Source organism: Nakaseomyces bracarensis, assembly GCF_045282275.1.
Source record: "Nakaseomyces bracarensis strain CBM3 chromosome Unknown Scaff13_0, whole genome shotgun sequence".
In the NCBI taxonomy this organism is placed as follows: Eukaryota; Fungi; Ascomycota; class Saccharomycetes; order Saccharomycetales; family Saccharomycetaceae; genus Nakaseomyces; species Nakaseomyces bracarensis.
The window spans coordinates 557597-574795 of NW_027263959.1; the positions used below are offsets into that span (position 1 = coordinate 557597).

Here is a 17199-nt window from a genome sequence, read left to right on the forward strand (position 1 = left end):
GCTAGGTAGAAAAAATAAAAGATTAAGACAATTAAACACTCTTAGCATTTTGATACACTTTTGATAGATTTCACTAACTTTTTTTTTTTAACTTATTCCTTTCTTAATCATAAAAAATAAGAAGAAAACATAATATTTTAGTCAATTATAACTAATCTTCTAATTAGGAAAAGAAATAACTAGAATAAACCAAAGCGGAAAAGAAAAAACAACAAAAGAATTGAAATATAAACCTGAATTAGAAAAAAAACAAAAAAAAAAAACGAAAAAAGTACTGGATAAAATATGCCTCGTGACTTACAAAACCATTTATTATTTGAAGTTGCAACTGAAGTAGCCAACAAGGTTGGTGGTATTTACTCTGTCCTTAAGTCTAAGGCTCCTGTTACTGTTTCACAGTATCAGGACAACTACACCCTTATAGGTCCTTTGAACAAGGCCACTTATCAGGGTGAAGTTGAAGAGTTGGATTGGGAAGACTCATCCAACTTTTCTGAGGAATTGAAACCTGTCCAGCAGGCATTGAGATACATGAGAGAAAGAGGTGTTTATTTCGTGTATGCCCGTTGGTTGATTGAAGGTTCTCCTAGAGTTATCTTATTTGATCTTGACTCCGTAAGATATAAGTTGAACGAATGGAAGGCTGATCTTTGGTCTTTGGTTGGTATTCCTTCTCCTGAAAATGATTGGGAAACAAATGATGCTATTTTGCTGGGTTACACAGTGGTGTGGTTTTTGGGTGAATTGACCCAACTGGACACTACCCATGCTGTTGTCGCTCATTTCCATGAATGGCTAGCTGGTGTAGCTCTTCCATTGTGTAGAAAAAAGAGAATTGACGTTGTAACTATTTTCACTACTCACGCTACCCTATTGGGTAGATACTTATGTGCTGCCGGAGATGTCGATTTTTACAATCATTTGGAATACTTTGATGTCGACCAAGAGGCTGGTAAGAGAGGTATCTACCATAGATACTGTATAGAAAGAGCGGCTGCACACACTGCGGATGTATTCACAACTGTTTCTCAGATTACTGCTCTTGAAGCAGAGCACTTGTTGAAGAGAAAGCCAGACGGTATTTTACCAAACGGTTTGAATGTTGTTAAGTTCCAAGCTGTTCATGAGTTCCAAAACTTGCATGCTATGAAGAAAGAAAAGATTAACGATTTTGTTAGGGGCCATTTCCATGGTAACTTTGACTTTGATCTAGATAATACCCTGTACTTCTTTATTGCTGGTAGATACGAGTACAAAAATAAGGGTGCTGATATGTTTATCGAGGCGTTGGCACGTTTGAACTACAGATTAAAGATGGCTGGTTCCAAGTTAACTGTTGTTGCATTCATTATTATGCCTGCTAATAATAATTCTTTTACTGTCGAGGCATTGAGAAGTCAAGCTGTTACAAAGGCTTTGGAGAATAGTGTCAACGAGGTTACCTCTTTGATTGGTAAAAGAATCTTTGAACACGCTATGAAGTATCCACATAATGGTGTAACAACTGAAATCCCAGACAATCTTGAAGAGTTGCTAAAGCCTTCTGATAAGGTTTTACTAAAGAAGCGTGTTCTTGCATTAAGAAGACCATACGGTGAACTTCCTCCAATTGTCACCCATAATATGGCAGATGATTCTAACGACCCAATTCTGAACCAAATCAGACACGTGCAGCTATTCAACAATCACAGTGACAGAGTTAAGGTTATTTTCCATCCTGAATTTTTGAATGCCAATAATCCAATTTTGGGTTTGGACTACGATGAATTTGTCCGTGGTTGTCACTTGGGTGTTTTCCCATCTTACTATGAACCATGGGGTTACACTCCAGCAGAGTGTACCGTTATGGGTGTTCCATCTATCACTACAAACCTGTCTGGTTTCGGTGCTTACATGGAAGATTTGATTGAGACCAACCAAGCTAAGGACTACGGTATCTACATTGTAGACCGTCGTTTCAAGGCCCCAGAGGAATCTGTTGAGCAATTGGTCGACTACATGGAAGAATTTGTTAACAAGACTAGAAGACAAAGAATTAACCAAAGAAATAGAACCGAAAGATTGTCAGACTTGCTAGACTGGAAGCGTATGGGTCTAGAATATGTTAAGGCCAGACAATTAGGTCTAAGGAGAGCTTATCCAAATGAGTTCAAAGAAATTGTAGGTGAGGAAGTCAGTGACTCCAGTATGACGGCATTGGCTGGCGGTAAGAAGTTGAAGATCGCCAGACCATTAAGTGTCCCAGGCTCTCCAAAGGACGCTGCTAAATCACCAAGTACTGTTTTCATGACCCCAGGTGATCTAGGAACAATCCAAGATGCTAACAACGTTGATGACTATTTCCGTTTAAGTGTTAATGATGATGAAGAGTAAAAAAAAAAAATTATTTTTGGCTCCACCCCCGCATCCACCCCCTTAATTTTTTGTTTTACTATATCCATTGTCTTTATATATTATTTTCTTTTTAATGTTTGTAATTAATAACCCATTTCATATCAATTTTTTTTTTATATATATCATATAGATGCAATTATATCATTATGACTATTTAACATTCCTTTTTGGTGTAGTGATTTACATTACACTACATTACACTACATTACATTTTACACACTATTCTTTCTTTCTTTTTTTCTCTTTCCATTTATAGTATTAAAAAAGATCTTAAGGAAATAGTAATAACAGCCGTACCGTTTCTTTATCCCATATTATAAAACTCCGGTGTATTCTTTTTATGGGGGATGTGCCGTGGTTTGAAGGTCATCTCTCCGTCCGTGTATCTTTTTCCCACATCCGGTATCTTCGTCCGGAATAATGTTGCTATAGCCACACGGTATAGAGATAGAGATAGAATATTCTGCCACGCAGTCCCATTATATTTGGGCTGGGCCCCAGTGAGATGGTACAGAAAAAGGGGGGGGGAGGCGGGGCCGGGGAGTGGAATGACAAAAACGTAAGCTAGAAACCACGGTAGAAGAGATATGACTATGATATTTAAGAACACGACGAAGGTAGAATACACGTGTATAACTTCTAGAAGACGGATAAGAGAAGAAAAAATAAAAGTCTTTGATGGAAGATCATTTTGTATCAAGTGCTGACGGCCCCCTTAGAAACACGGGTATAACTGGGAAGAAAAAAAAAAGGGAAATATGGGGTGATGGAAAGGCAAGATATCATTTAAAAAAAAATTAGAAGCACCGAATCCTTCTCTGCACCAAAATAAGGTTATTAGATGGGAATTAATTAAAATAAAAAAGAAACTAAATAGAAAAATGTAAACAAATGGACAAAAAAAGAAAGAAACTGGGGAATGACAAAAAGTTGACAAAAACAAAGCCATTTCGCTGGCCAACCACACTATGCCTTAACAACTGATTGCTGGTTGGAAGATAAACAAAACATCGGCGATAAGGGCATTTTGTTGTGAAAAGGGTATTGAGGCATATATAATACTTTCCAATATATTATTATTTTATTTATTAATATATATAATATATATATAATATATATATAATATATATATAATATATAAAGTAAATTTTAGAAAAAAACAAATCAAATCAAATCAATAAATTAAGTTTAAAAACGGATCAATAATTAAATTAATACGGATCAATAAGAAAAAAGAAAGAAGAAAAGAAAGGATAAAAATAAATAAATTAAAATAGATGACTGAAATGGAAGTAAATTCCTCTATTGAGAGGTTAAAGTTGGAGGACTCTGATGTTGAATGTGCGAAGAAAGTAGTACTAGAGGAGAGTGAAGATCGAGTCATATGTAAACAGGAAGGAACTGTGGTGGATGAGAAAAGGAGGTTGGACGCAGATGGTAAGCAGAAGAAAGCAGGGTACTTGTTCCAACGGACACTGGGTGCTGGTGCGTTTGGTGTTGTAAAACGTGCAAAGGAGATACATTCACAAGAGGATGTGGCAGTTAAGATACTGCTTAAGAAGGCATTAGAGAAGAACGGTGGTCTTGATTCCATATATGACGAACTCTGTATAATGCAGAAGCTGGATCACCCGAACATTGTAAAATTCAAGGGCTGGTTTGAAACCGAGTCTAAGATATATATCGTTACTCAGCTAGCGTCAGGCGGCGAGTTATTCGATAGAATCATGCACGATGGTAAATTTACAGAAGAGGATGCAGTTGCCCTTGTAATCCAGGTTTTGAGAGCCGTTGACTACTTACACTCTCAAAATATTATACATAGAGACTTAAAACCAGAAAACTTGCTGTATGTGGACAAGTCCAAGGACTCTCGTATAGTTATTGCTGATTTTGGTATTGCCAGACAGTTGGAGAAGAATGACGATGTGATTTATAAACCTGCTGGCTCTCTCGGATATGTTGCTCCAGAAGTATTTACTTCTGATGGCCATGGGAAGCCTAGTGATATCTGGTCCATTGGGGTTATCACGTATACTCTATTATGTGGTTATTCACCTTATAAAGCAGAATCGGTTGATGGATTCCTAGATGAATGTATCCAAGATATCCAACCTGTAAAATTCCAGAAGCCTTACTGGGATGAAATCTCTCAGGAGGCCAAGGACTTCATATTAAGAATGTTGGATTTAGACCCAATGCGCAGGCCAACTGCATCAGAGCTCCTAGATGATCCATGGATCAAGAATAATTGCTCATTAGAGACAAACTTGTACCCAGACTTGAAGAAGAACTTGAGCGCAAGAAAGAAGCTACAAAAGGCTGTGGAGTTAATTAAACTAAATCAAAGAATAAAGAAGCTAAGACAACTATACCTGGTCGCTAATGAAAGTGATTCAGATTTCGAGGACGAAAGTAGATCTTCTACTCCTTCAATCCATAGTTCACAAAGCAGTCTGAACTTATCTGCCGAATATGGCAGTAAGACGAAACAAGAACAGGATGCCTTCAGATCTTCATTGAGGCAACAGACTCTAGCCCAAATAATCAAGGTAGCTGCTGTTAATAGAGAGACTGTTTTGCAATTTGATGAATAAACACATACAATCAAGTCACTAATATGCTTGTCTATTTTCTATTTTCCGGTCATTAGACCTCATTTTAATTTCTAATATATTCCCATATTATATAGAGGATACACGTGCGAATATTCAAATATCTACACTCACTTGCTAATGCATTTCTTTCAGACGAACTTTGTCTGTCAAAGGTAATTTTTCCTCCTTCATATTGCATTAGTTGAAGAAGAGGTGTTTCCGTATCTCATTTTTTTCCATTCTAATTATAATTTTAATAATGCATCTTTTAATTTAATATTTAATTAAATATCTAAAGTACTCTCTAATACGAGTATGATGGCATTTTCTATCACCTTATTATATATTCTCCCCATTTTTTTATACAATTTCTGGATGTTAAATCCAACGTTATTTTTTATGTAAAAAATACGGAACATGTCTATTGTGATTCGTATCCAGGTTCAAACTCATCATCCGAATTCTCAAGCTTGTAGTTCACTTGTCTAGACCTCCTGCTCTGTCTCTTAGAAGGATTTATATCCTGATATTTAACTTTCATTTCCTCGAATTCTGAAAGAACTGGATACATACGTCTCAAATAATTTTGTAATATTTTTAGCCTTTGACGTGATTGATTAAACTGCGAGTTTTTAGGTAATGGATTGATTGTGTTAGAAGGTGTTGATTTCTTCTTTTTAGCGTCTTTCTCTTTTTTATCTGTGGAGGAATCCACAGATTTCTCGTCAATAATAGTATTGTCATTATTTTGGTCCTTTTCGGCTAGGTTTTTGGTTTCCAAGTCCACAGTACCACCATTCTCGACTTGGTTATCGACTTCGACATTGGTAATAGTTCCCTCATTTGGTGATGTCTTTTCCTTTGCTGGTGGAATGACTATTTTGTGATCTATAAAGTCAATAAAATCTAATAATGTTGCGGAGTTGTTACACATCTCATACCAGTAATTTTTATTGGAAATATCCACACCCGAAATTGTGTCCTGAATTAATGCAATTCTATCAAACAATAAAAGTTTAAAGTTCGCACTCATATAAGGGCTATCATTTTCAAATAAAGTGAAAGAGTTGATTTTTTTGGACTCAAATTTGTTTAGGATATCATCCAAAGTTCTCAAATCAGTGTAAGTGTTCATTGATGTCAAACCATCATAGGATTGCAGTCTAGGTATATAAAAATCACCAACATGCGGTACCCTACCAACAAAGAATTCTTCCGACCTTAATTTGTACAGATTGTTCTCAAATGGGTTTGACAATGGGTTTTCGACAATCTCTCCGGAAAAAAGTTTGACCCAGTCATCATAATGCTCGAGTATTAGCTCCAACTTCTCCTCGTCAGTTTTGCCCTTCATTATACTTTTTAAGTTTTTGATGATTTCTAACTTTTGAACAATGTCGTTCTTACCTTCACTAATCTGTTTTTTTACATGCTTCTTCTTACTTCTAATTTCATGCCTAGACTGAATTAAATTACATAATTTTGTAAATTCTTCAAAGGTTTGTTGCATACCTAAAAGCATATAACGAGGAACATGTTGGGTTTGAATGCCAAACGGTGGATCTCTCTTATAATGGGTTAAAATGTAGATTTCGTTATGAAGCAAGGGCGAGTAAGATGTGCACCAATCAACCAGAGTCCTTAGGAATATAATTCTATCAGATGGTTCCAAAGCCAATATACCTGATCTTTGAAGCCCTTTCGTTTGTAATGGATCTTCCTCTTCCTCTAATGGTTCATTCTTAGGCCACGAATAAATATTTGGTGTCAATATTTCGGGATTTTTTGGATCTACTGGTGAACCGGTATCATCATTTTCAAAAAGCGCTGAAGATGGCTTCATTATATCTTCCGTTGAGATTTTTCTGCGCCATTCTTTTGGATAACCCCATTCATAAGCATTGGTTCTGATTTTCTCTACATGTGTCTGAAACACTTTCTTACTGCTAGATTTCAGATCAGGCCAGTCAATCTGAGGCTCTCTTGGCGTATCTACGTCCCTGAACATCAAGTCCATCACTGTCAATAGGAGCAAATTCATCTTGTCTTGACTGTTCACCACATCCTTGATAGGGAGATAGTCAGCGTATAGCCTTTGAATATCTTTCACATTTGGATTTGGGTTCAATGGCTGAGGATAAAGATCCAAACCAACTTCAAAATCTTGGAATGAAAGACTCTGTAAATCAGAGACGAAAAAATAACTGAACTTGTTTATGAAAGCCATAACTTTCACGACATCACCAGCATATGGAACCGCCTTCATATTTTCATTTTTCATTCTTGAGATTTTAGCATTCTGGTTTCGGTAGTCAGCATTGAATAGTGGTACATTAGCTGTCCAATCCTTACTATTAACACTTGGTATTGGGGGCTCCGATGGTCTTGGGGTGCTCTTACTGCTGTTCGCATTAGATGTGCTAGTTGTCCCTTTCTTAACAACAGGTTTAGCCTTGCCTTTATCATTCTTCTTGCTCTTCTCTTTGACGACAATTTTCTTGGGTTTTGGTTTGCTCTTTTTCTTCTTCTTAGTAGGAAAATATATGCTGGCATCAATCTCATATATATCACGCTTACGAGGCACTCTCTCTCTAGCAGATCTTCTAAGGCCAAGTGTTGCCATATCAACATCTTGACTCAATTCACTACCATTCAGTTCTTTACTCTCGGTTTCGTTATTTTCAGTACTTTGGGGCATATCATTCGCCACAGGTTGGCTCGATTCATGATCTTCTTTCTCCATTTCCTTGTAACAAAAAAAAACAACTACTAAACGTCTTCAGATGTCCCTCTTGTTTTGTTTTATTTTGATAAAACCTAAATTATCTGTAATTCTTATAAATCAAAAATTAAATACACAATCCTCCTCAACGGTTGATTATCCTTAGTAGTTGTATCTCAAGAAATAAATCTAATCTCTTTTTTATTTTATTTTATTTTTCTTTCGATATCCTTTCTTTCCCCTACTCTCGGTATATGTAACTGTTCCAAATTGCACACGATATTGATTTAAATATATGAATTCTAGCTGTGTAAAATGAAGTATGAGATCTTATTAATCGATGGGCTTTCAGCTAATTTTTTTTTTCCCTTCCATTGGTCATGGGCTCTGACACACGAAAAATTTCAGTCGCGTCTCACGTTCCGCCGTTGATCTTATTTGAAAGGAGGACAGCTTAGTACTGAATATTTTAGCAATTATTAAACTATCATACCAATGAATAAATAGATGCAACAATATAGGACTACTATAAGTTCATATAGACATAATATAGTAACAATGTGAAGAAAAACACCAATAAAAATGGGATAGAGGATATATCAAAAATAAAAATAAAAAAATTAAAGTCTCCCGGGGGCGATTCGAACGCCCGATATCAAGATTTCAGTTTTTGAAATTACAGTCTTGCGCCTTAAACCAACTTGGCCACCGAGAGATATTAAACTTGTTGGAAGTGTTGTTGACGCAGTGGGTGCAATGGACCCACAAAACAGCAGCGGTTTCTATTGTCCATGTAATAAAACAAGTACTATCTAATAACTAGTGTATCTGTTGTAATAACATAATATATATATATATATTTTTTTTGAACATAGAAAGGTGAATATCATTGGGAAGTAGTATAACTTAGGTGTACCTTATAACTTATCCCCTACGACGCTTCATTGACCAATCGGATATATTTCGAAGAAATTAGCTTTGGACGGGCGAAAAGGGTCTTTTTCCTTGTAAATTAGTTCAAGAGAAACACACAGTTAGAGAGAGTGTGAGAGAGAGAGAGAGAGAGAGAGAGAGAGAGAGAGAGAGAGAGAGAGAGAGAGAGAGAGAGAGAGACCGATATAACACAATTGAATAATTTGGACCATTAGAAGTCTAACTCAATATAATTATAACAAAGAAAGAAAAGAAAAAAAAGCAAATATCTTTAAACAAAAAATAATAAATTAAATATGGGAGTTTATGCATCGAAGCAGACGGATCCTGTCGCACCAACTTTGTTTACGCCTCAGTCAAAGATAGAGTTTTCACAAGCACTTTTGTCACAATTGGAGGATGTCTCTGAGTTAGAGTATAGTAGGAAAGAGTATGCTGAGAAGGCTATTGAACAGAAAATTTCGACAAGGTTAGCGGAGTTAGAAGTTGAGACACTAAGAAAATTTAAGGATACGCTAAATGATTCATTGAAACCTGATTCTGAGGAGAAATCTGATGGATTATCATCTAAGGAGCTTTCAACCAAATTACAAGATCTACAATCTAAATTGGAGTCTTTCAAAAAGCTCGAACAGGATAAAAAAGAGAAATTTGAGTTAGATAATAAAGATGGCGCTAGATCAAAACTTACCGAATGTCTTTTGAAGAATAAAGGTAAACCATTAAACTGTATAGAGGAGATATCAGAGTTTAAGAAGTTTATGGAAAATAAATGAGAAAAAAATAGGTTGTTCTAACGGCTTCTAGATAAAAAAACACCAACAAAGCAATAACACTAAATACAACAGAAAAATCAAAAACAGAAACAAAAAAACAAACAATATATTCATGCACAACTTGTACATTTTCCATCCCATATTATTATTTATATCCAATAAGATTTTTTCTTGTTATTTTTGGAATAACTGAAATGAATAAAAGAGTATGGCCTCACTAAATAAACTATGTTTAAATTCCTAGATGTATACTCTCATTCTTTTGATTTTTTAGTGCTATATATTCTCATTCCCCAACTGCATCAAAAATGTGAAATAATTAAATTATATCGATTGACTTAGACCCTTTGATGAAGCCTTAAAAAATATAATCCGAATTATACGTATTCTCAGCTAGGCAAATGTGTAATCAATAAGAAATATTAAAAAAAACATAAACAAAAAAAAATCATTACAATATTACTCTCTAGTAGATATAATCAGGAAAATATATATTTAGGTAATGGTATATTTATATATTTTTTCTTTGGATATAATTAATATTTAGGGCTGCAATCTCTTTATTGTGGATGTGCTAGATTTTCTTTATAATTACAAACCAAATCCTTTATATAATAGAATCAATGCACTATCACTCTCACCACCACCAGCAAGAGCTTCAATCTTTTCTTTCTCAACGACATTCACCTTGTCATCGTTAAACTTATACCATTTGTTTTCATCCTTTTCGTCTCTAACAAAGGCCTGGTAGTGTCCAGATTCGGAGTTTGCACCTTGATGGGTTATAACACCGATTAGATTATAAACAGAAGATGGGTTTTCACCTGCAGCCAAATCTGATGGGAAGTGCTTCTTGAATTCATTCAACCAATACTCTCTCTCACTTTCTTCCAAAGCTTGTTTTGTTTCTTGTTCTTCTTTTGGAGTCATTACAGCATCAGTACCTTCAAGTTTGCGCTTCTTTAATTCACGTTCCTTTTCGTTCTTGGCCTTTTCTACTTCTCTTAGTTGTTCACGGACCTTAATTTTTTCATTAGCGTACTCTGGTGTCAGAAGGTCAGCAACATCCAATTGAAATGGGAAAACAACTTTTCTTAGAATCTTGGATTTTTTACCAGTAGATCTCTTCCAAAAGAATCTAACATATTGAACCGTCAGGTATTTAGGTAACTTAGTGATTTGTTTTTTAACTGAATAGGTAGAATTGACACCAGTTATCTCAGATCTTTTCTCAATTTTTTCATCCAACGATTCTATTAAACCATTCTTCATGAAATTTGTAGAGCCGGAAATATGACATTGCAGTTTCATGTCATTCTCATCATCTCTAACTGTTACATCATCTTCATTGGCAGTATCTTTTATAGTCGTCTTAAAATTGATACGGAAGTCGTCAGAAAACTTATCACCAAAGACCACAGTTAGAGTATGAAATAGCTGAGTAAATAGTTCCTCTGCATCTTGTTGCTTGTAAAAACCACCCTGTTGATCTCTTTCAGCAAATTGTGGGTAACACTTTCTTAAAGTGTTCAATAACATGATTGGTAATACAGATTTGAAGTTTTTATTCTTTAAACTCTCGAAAGTTCTCTTTAACTCTAGAACAATCTTATAGTGTAATTCTTCTGAAGGATTCGTGGCATCGACCTTGGATGGGTCAAAATTCAAAATCAGTTCTTGCAGTCCATCGGCTCTGAAAAGAGCCTGAAGAGTTGCATTCAAATAACAAGTATTGCCCATATTTTGTAAACCCAAGGGAGCGTCATTGAATTGTTGTACTTGTTGATCAGGTGAAAGATCCTCAATGAAACGGTGTTGTTCCTTTGGTTTGCTTATCATATTGGCATCTGGAGTACCCAATAACATAACAGTAGAACCCGGCTTTATTAAAATAGGTAAGTTATCTATAGAGTCATCATTTAGACCGCCCTTAACCATAAACTTCTGCCTAACCCGTGGAACTTGTGTCAATTGCTCAACCTCAGCTTTTAAGTCACCAGCTGTAGCAGTCACAGGTAATGTAATTGGAAGAGTTTTACCAGCATGCTTAATATTAAATGAAAAGGTCTCCGAACTCATATTTTATTATATTTTGTTTCCTAGTTTGCTTCTTCTATGCGAATTTATCTCTGTTTTCTTTTAGGATTTATGAAAGCAGCGAAGAGTAGTTAATATATATTTTATTTAGTTAAATAAGAGCAAACTCCAATTTAGTAAAGAATAGCAAGTTTTGCAAAATATCAAATTCACTTTATTAACCCTGTTTAACAGCCACGGGGAGGAGGCCCTTAAACATAACCCGGGAAGCCCACTAAAGCGGCACGATTTCTATCCCAAAAAATTTGGTGGCAAAAGACTTTAGGCGCGATGTTATTACTACGTACTAGATGATGATGGTCATTATAGCTTGTATAATTGCAATAAATGATTTATATACGTTCTATATTTATAGGTCTCAACTATTAGATTAAGTAACAGCGTAATTGGATATATGTTTGACAGTAATCGGGTATTTTTTTTTGTAGTGCATTAGATTTTTATCGAGAAATTATAATTTTTTTATAATTGAATTTCTATAGATACAATTATTCCGTTCCATATTAATGTTTCTTGACAACACCAGCAGCATCGGCAGAAGATAGAATATAGTCTCTGTAATCGTAAATAGTACCGTCGAATTTCTTTACAGTACCACCTTCAGACACCCAGATTTGGTTACAAACACTGTTGATGACAGAGATATCGTGCGAAACCATCAGAATACCACCAGTAAAGTTCTTTAATGCATCAATCAAGGCATCAATACCTGTTGTATCCAAATGGTTAGAAGGTTCATCGAGGATTAATATATGAGGGTTATTCAGACACAATGCAGCAAATGCAACACGCGATTTTTGACCACCAGATAGCAATTGCATCTTTTGGAGACCTAATGAACCCGTGATACCAAAGGAACCCAAGTGGCGTCTGTATTCTTCGTCAGTTTTACCAGGGAAGGTCTTAGACATCCAATCGACAGCAGATGTTGATAGATCCATAGAGTCGACGTGGTGTTGTGTGAAGTAAGCTATACGCAGCCTTGGGTTCCTACTTACATAACCTCTCAATGGTCTTAGTTGTTCTAACATAACCTTCAGTAATGTAGTCTTACCACAACCGTTAGCACCAACTAGTGCAATTCTGGAATCCATTTGTAGGTCAACATTGACATCCCTTAAAAGTAATTCATTTTCCTTGTAACCGAAATCAACATCTTGTAATTGTATGATAGGAGGAGATAGTTTTTCACAGTCTGGGAATTTGAAGTCAATACTCTTTTCTTGCTCGGGAGGTTCTAACACTGGCAATTTTTCCAGCTTCTTAATTCTAGATTGTGCTTCAGATGATTTGGCTGCATTATATCTGAACTTGTCAATGAACTCTTGCAAATGCTTTCTGTAAGCCATTTGGTTTTCGTATTCTCTTTGAGCATTCTTTCTTCTTTCCTCTTTGGTTGTGTAGAATGTATCGAAATCTTGACCTCTATAGTAATCCAATCTTTCATTATGTTGATAAATAATATCAGTTGCCACTTCATTCAAGAAAGCACGGTCGTGCGACACTGTCAAAATAGTCGACGGATAAGTCTTTAGATATTCAGACAAGTACGCAATAGAAGGAACATCCAACATATTGGAAGGTTCATCCAGTAACAATAAATCAGGTTGACAAAACAATGCTCTAGCCAAGGACAATCTCATTCTCCAACCACCAGAGAAAGAGTTTGTAGGTTGTTGTTGTGCTTCAGTACTAAAACCTAGACCGTATAAAATAGAAGCAGCTCTAGCTTCAGCCTTATCCGACTCCATTTCAACCAGTTTTTCGGAAATTTGGATCAAATGCTGATCTAAATCTTCACGTTCATTATCTAGTTTCTTCACTTCCAAACTTTCTTCCTCGAACTCACTTCTTAGTTTTTCTATTTCCTTTAATCTCTCATTAATCTTAGACTCCTCGGTTATTAATTGTTTTCTCCAAACATCAGCATCTAAAACACTTTGCAACGCCAGTGTCTCATCACCTCTCAGTTCTTGTTCAACATGCAAAATGGAGATGTGTTTTGGAACATTAAGTTCTCTTCTCGAAAGTGCTCTCAACAACGTAGATTTACCAATACCGTTTTGACCGACAAGACCATATCTGTGACCGAAACTCAAAGTCAGTTGAGCATCGGACAAAATTCTTTGACCGTCACCAACGTATAAGTCAAAGGTGTCAATGTGAATATCCTTGGATTTACCAGCAGAGGAACCGAAGTCCAATGGGTTGATTTCCATAAAGAAAGAGTCGTAATCTTCTTCTTTTCTATCATCAATCAGCTTAGAAGCTTCATATTTAACAAATTTATTGTTTCTCTTGGCCACCTTCTTAGCAATTTTTTGTTCTGCTTTGGCCAATTTTTTTAAATCAACTCTGGTCTCCATTTGTCTACCTGCATGCTCGATGTCACCACCAACACCCAACAAACTCAATGAAGCATTAAGGTTAGCTTTGTTATTGTGACTCTTAAGAACATTAATATCCAGTAATCTCTTGGAAGTATCACCAGTCAATTCCAATTTGGCCTCGTTCTCCTTCAGCTGAGAATTCAATAGCTCTGAAATACCTTTTCTCAACTCTTCAATTTTTTCCTTTTCACCACCAGCACTAACTAAAATATCCGCAACAAATTTAACTTCATCTAAAACATCAACTTGTTTACTCATAACTGCATCATAAGTGATACCAGACAAATGATTGAAATAACCAACTGCATACTCAGTGACAATAGGATCCACCGATGAGGCTGCCTTACGGACTTGAGACCCAATACTCGACATAGTTAACTCTACTGTTGCTTTCTATATTCCTTTTTGCAATTACACTATTACCGAATCTATATATCAGAACTGTTATAATGTACTTAAAGTACCCTAAAAATACAATAACATCCATATATATCTGATGGAATATACCATCAAAATCGAAAACAAAATAAAATAAAAAATTTCAATGATACAAAAAAAAATGTATTGTTACCCGGAAATTAATTTATCCATTGATATTAAAAAAGCTTTTGCGCAAGCCCGGAATCGAACCGGGGGCCCAACGATGGCAACGTTGGATTTTACCACTAAACCACTTGCGCTATTTAATTTTAATGTCTAATCTGTGGTAGCATCCCTGTTATGAAAATGAACATTCTTTAGTATATTATGATTTCTGCCTATGTATATATTTTTGTTTTAGTTCTGTATGATAATTTAATGCTTCTCAGTTTGAGGATGAAAGATAAAAATCGTTATTTAAAAATATGTCTGAGTAGTTAAATTTTTTTTTTATTTTATTTTATTGCTGTATTTAATGGATATATACTATAAATTCTAAAATATGGAACTTAGCAAATTGGATTATTACATAGGTTATGACAGTAAAAAATAGCTATTAGTGCCAAAAACAAGGACAAAAATTTATATTCCATAGCAACCCAGTTCAATTTTCTATGTGTATTTGATACTACTATTTTTTTTTTTTTGGTGGTAATTATACTATTTGTTTCTGAAGATATGCAATTTATCATATATATCTTTCTTAAAATCTTCATATTCAAATGATTCTCGACGTTCTAGCCTTTTCCTACCTTCAGTACACATTGGGTCGATATCTTCATCTGCTTTACTAGAAAGCTTATAGCTGTTCTTCCCATAGTCTATCGAATCACCCATGTTTACAGTCCGGTCAAATTGAAGTGGCATTTGTGGGTTGCCATTCATGTAATATTTGGTACTTTCATGCTTATTATCCTGTAGGTCCATACTTGGAACATCGTTACCTCCTTGTGTGTCATCAGCACCCAAAACTGGGGGGCTCATCGACGTCTCATCAAGCAGTCCTTTATCTCTTAATGTATTTATATAGTTTGTAGACCTCCTCCGCATAGGGAAAGGTCTCTGGAGACCTTCATCCATATAGGACAAATATGGAGATTCCTTAGGACGTGGTGGAGTCTCCATATTAATAAAATCTGTACTAGCAGCGTGTTTTTTGATATATTCAGTTGTCATAATATTTTCTTTTTACTTAAAATATAATTATTGATGATATTTTTAGTAAGTTAAGATACATATAAAAAAAAACAAAAAAATAAAAACAATTATTTTAATTTCAGCACAGATATATTACTTCATGTCCTCTATTATATATCTTAATTATTCATCGTCCTAGTATATTATATTAAATTATATTTATTGATTTCATAACTTCCGCCCATAGGTGCTAATAGAAAAGTCCGGAGCCCGCCAAAAGAAAAGTTTATGGAAAATTTGGGTGTGTCTTCCCTTTGAAAAAAATTAATGTATGCATTGATGCTTATAGTTCATAAGATAACAACAAATAAAGGGTACGTTATTTAAACATTTCTTCCTCAAAAGTGATTATTTGTACTATCATATTATTCATTGTACCCCTGAATCCGGGACCTCTATTGACCTTAGAGCAAACTCCGACATCAGGAGAGCCCACTTATAGATAACCTGTTGATCCAGGTGATTGTAGTCATCATCTATGGTGTGCCAAGTGGCGGGGAATTTTGAAGGGATCAAATGTAGGATAGGTACGTTTCTTTCATAGAAGGGGACGTGGTCATCGCCCATGAAATTTCTGTTGTACTGGTGGTACATTAGATTATGTACGTCAAGGGATTTTTTCAATCCGTTGTTATTCGTGGAGGTCAGAGGTCTTCTCTGACCTTTTCTTGCTAGATCCATATATGAATTTTCAATTTCGTTAAGCATCTTATAGTAGACGTGCGAGTTCTTGAAGTAACTTGGGATCGGCAGTTCGTCAGACGCCCCGATGAGGTCCATGAGTGCTAAGAGACTTATGTCTTTGTTTTGACCTGTTGAATCCCATTTGGAGGCCAGATGGCGGGCACCGTATATAGAGTCATCATCGGTCCATTTAACTAGTGCCTCTTCACCATCAAAGAATAGGATTTTGATACCTTTATCAGCATCACGGATTATTGGATACATCAAATACTGGTCATTTCTTTGAGCATGTTGAAGGAAACGCGCAATATATAAAAGTATAGAGCACGAGGCAGCACTGTCCATGGCACCCACGAATCCCTTTGGTGAAATTAAAGTATCATAATGTGCAGCAAGTACAATATAATCCTTATCATCATCATAATCATCATCTTCTTCAGCCTCTCCATTTCCTAGCGGTTTAAAGGTGAAGATGAGATTTGTATAGTTGTATCCCTTCTCCTGGAAATTATCCTCCTCAAGTTCCCACAGACTCATATTAAATTTACTTTTAATGAATTCCTGAATACCCAATGCTTCGGGACTACCAGGAACCCTGGTCGTGTTGAATGGAAGGATTAGGTTTTTTTTGCTCATGTCGTTCGTATCAATTGAAAGTTCACTCTTCAAGTGAGATAGATGGTAATCCAAATATCTGAATCCATAATTTTCGATAGTACCATCATGGTGAAACCCACTAGCCTCTGCAGTCACACATAGGACTAAATAAATCCAACTCACAAGAAACATAGGAGTTACCGAGTAAAAATTTGTCTATTTGCCTTATGTATTATTTGTAATTATCTGTAAATAAACCTTCCCAGTAATACAATCGAAACAGTTCTAGTTGCTATTTTACTAAATAGTCACTCATTGCCTGAAAATATGATTTTCTCATACTGGCAATTAAAAGAAAAAAGCGATAGGTTAAACATCAGTTCATGCAGAAA

At 35.5% G+C, this 17199-nt stretch overlaps 8 protein-coding genes across 8 annotated transcripts; 3 read left to right on the forward strand and 5 right to left on the reverse strand.

Annotated features, from left to right (window-relative positions):
• Window positions 1-285: 285 nt before the first annotated feature.
• On the forward strand, window positions 286-2373 carry GSY1 (glycogen (starch) synthase GSY1; the record flags this gene model as incomplete). Its single annotated transcript, XM_071054438.1, has 1 exon — window positions 286-2373. One exon carries the CDS (start codon window positions 286-288, stop codon window positions 2371-2373), a length of 2088 nt encoding a protein of 695 aa, XP_070909131.1.
• Window positions 2374-3671: 1298 nt separating this feature from the next.
• Window positions 3672-4991, forward strand: CMK1 (calmodulin-dependent protein kinase CMK1; the record flags this gene model as incomplete). Its single annotated transcript, XM_071054439.1, has 1 exon — window positions 3672-4991. The coding sequence occupies one exon, from the start codon at window positions 3672-3674 to the stop codon at window positions 4989-4991; it is 1320 nt and encodes a 439-aa protein (XP_070909132.1).
• Window positions 4992-5412: 421 nt separating this feature from the next.
• Window positions 5413-7734, reverse strand: IOC3 (Ioc3p; the record flags this gene model as incomplete). Its single annotated transcript, XM_071054440.1, has 1 exon — window positions 5413-7734. One exon carries the CDS (start codon window positions 7732-7734, stop codon window positions 5413-5415), a length of 2322 nt encoding a protein of 773 aa, XP_070909133.1.
• A 1208-nt stretch (window positions 7735-8942) lies between these two features.
• On the forward strand, window positions 8943-9422 carry MIC19 (Mic19p; the record flags this gene model as incomplete). The annotated part of the gene is made up of 1 exon (XM_071054441.1): window positions 8943-9422. The coding sequence occupies one exon, from the start codon at window positions 8943-8945 to the stop codon at window positions 9420-9422; it is 480 nt and encodes a 159-aa protein (XP_070909134.1).
• Window positions 9423-10013: 591 nt separating this feature from the next.
• On the reverse strand, window positions 10014-11501 carry UBP6 (ubiquitin-specific protease UBP6; the record flags this gene model as incomplete). The annotated part of the gene is made up of 1 exon (XM_071054442.1): window positions 10014-11501. The coding sequence occupies one exon, from the start codon at window positions 11499-11501 to the stop codon at window positions 10014-10016; it is 1488 nt and encodes a 495-aa protein (XP_070909135.1).
• Window positions 11502-12022: 521 nt separating this feature from the next.
• GCN20 (putative AAA family ATPase GCN20) lies at window positions 12023-14281 on the reverse strand (the record flags this gene model as incomplete). Its single annotated transcript, XM_071054443.1, has 1 exon — window positions 12023-14281. The coding sequence occupies one exon, from the start codon at window positions 14279-14281 to the stop codon at window positions 12023-12025; it is 2259 nt and encodes a 752-aa protein (XP_070909136.1).
• Window positions 14282-14989: 708 nt separating this feature from the next.
• Window positions 14990-15505, reverse strand: IGD1 (Igd1p; the record flags this gene model as incomplete). Its single annotated transcript, XM_071054444.1, has 1 exon — window positions 14990-15505. The coding sequence occupies one exon, from the start codon at window positions 15503-15505 to the stop codon at window positions 14990-14992; it is 516 nt and encodes a 171-aa protein (XP_070909137.1).
• Window positions 15506-15895: 390 nt separating this feature from the next.
• On the reverse strand, window positions 15896-16999 carry RNJ42_04281 (uncharacterized protein; the record flags this gene model as incomplete). The annotated part of the gene is made up of 1 exon (XM_071054445.1): window positions 15896-16999. The coding sequence occupies one exon, from the start codon at window positions 16997-16999 to the stop codon at window positions 15896-15898; it is 1104 nt and encodes a 367-aa protein (XP_070909138.1).
• Window positions 17000-17199: the final 200 nt, after the last annotated feature.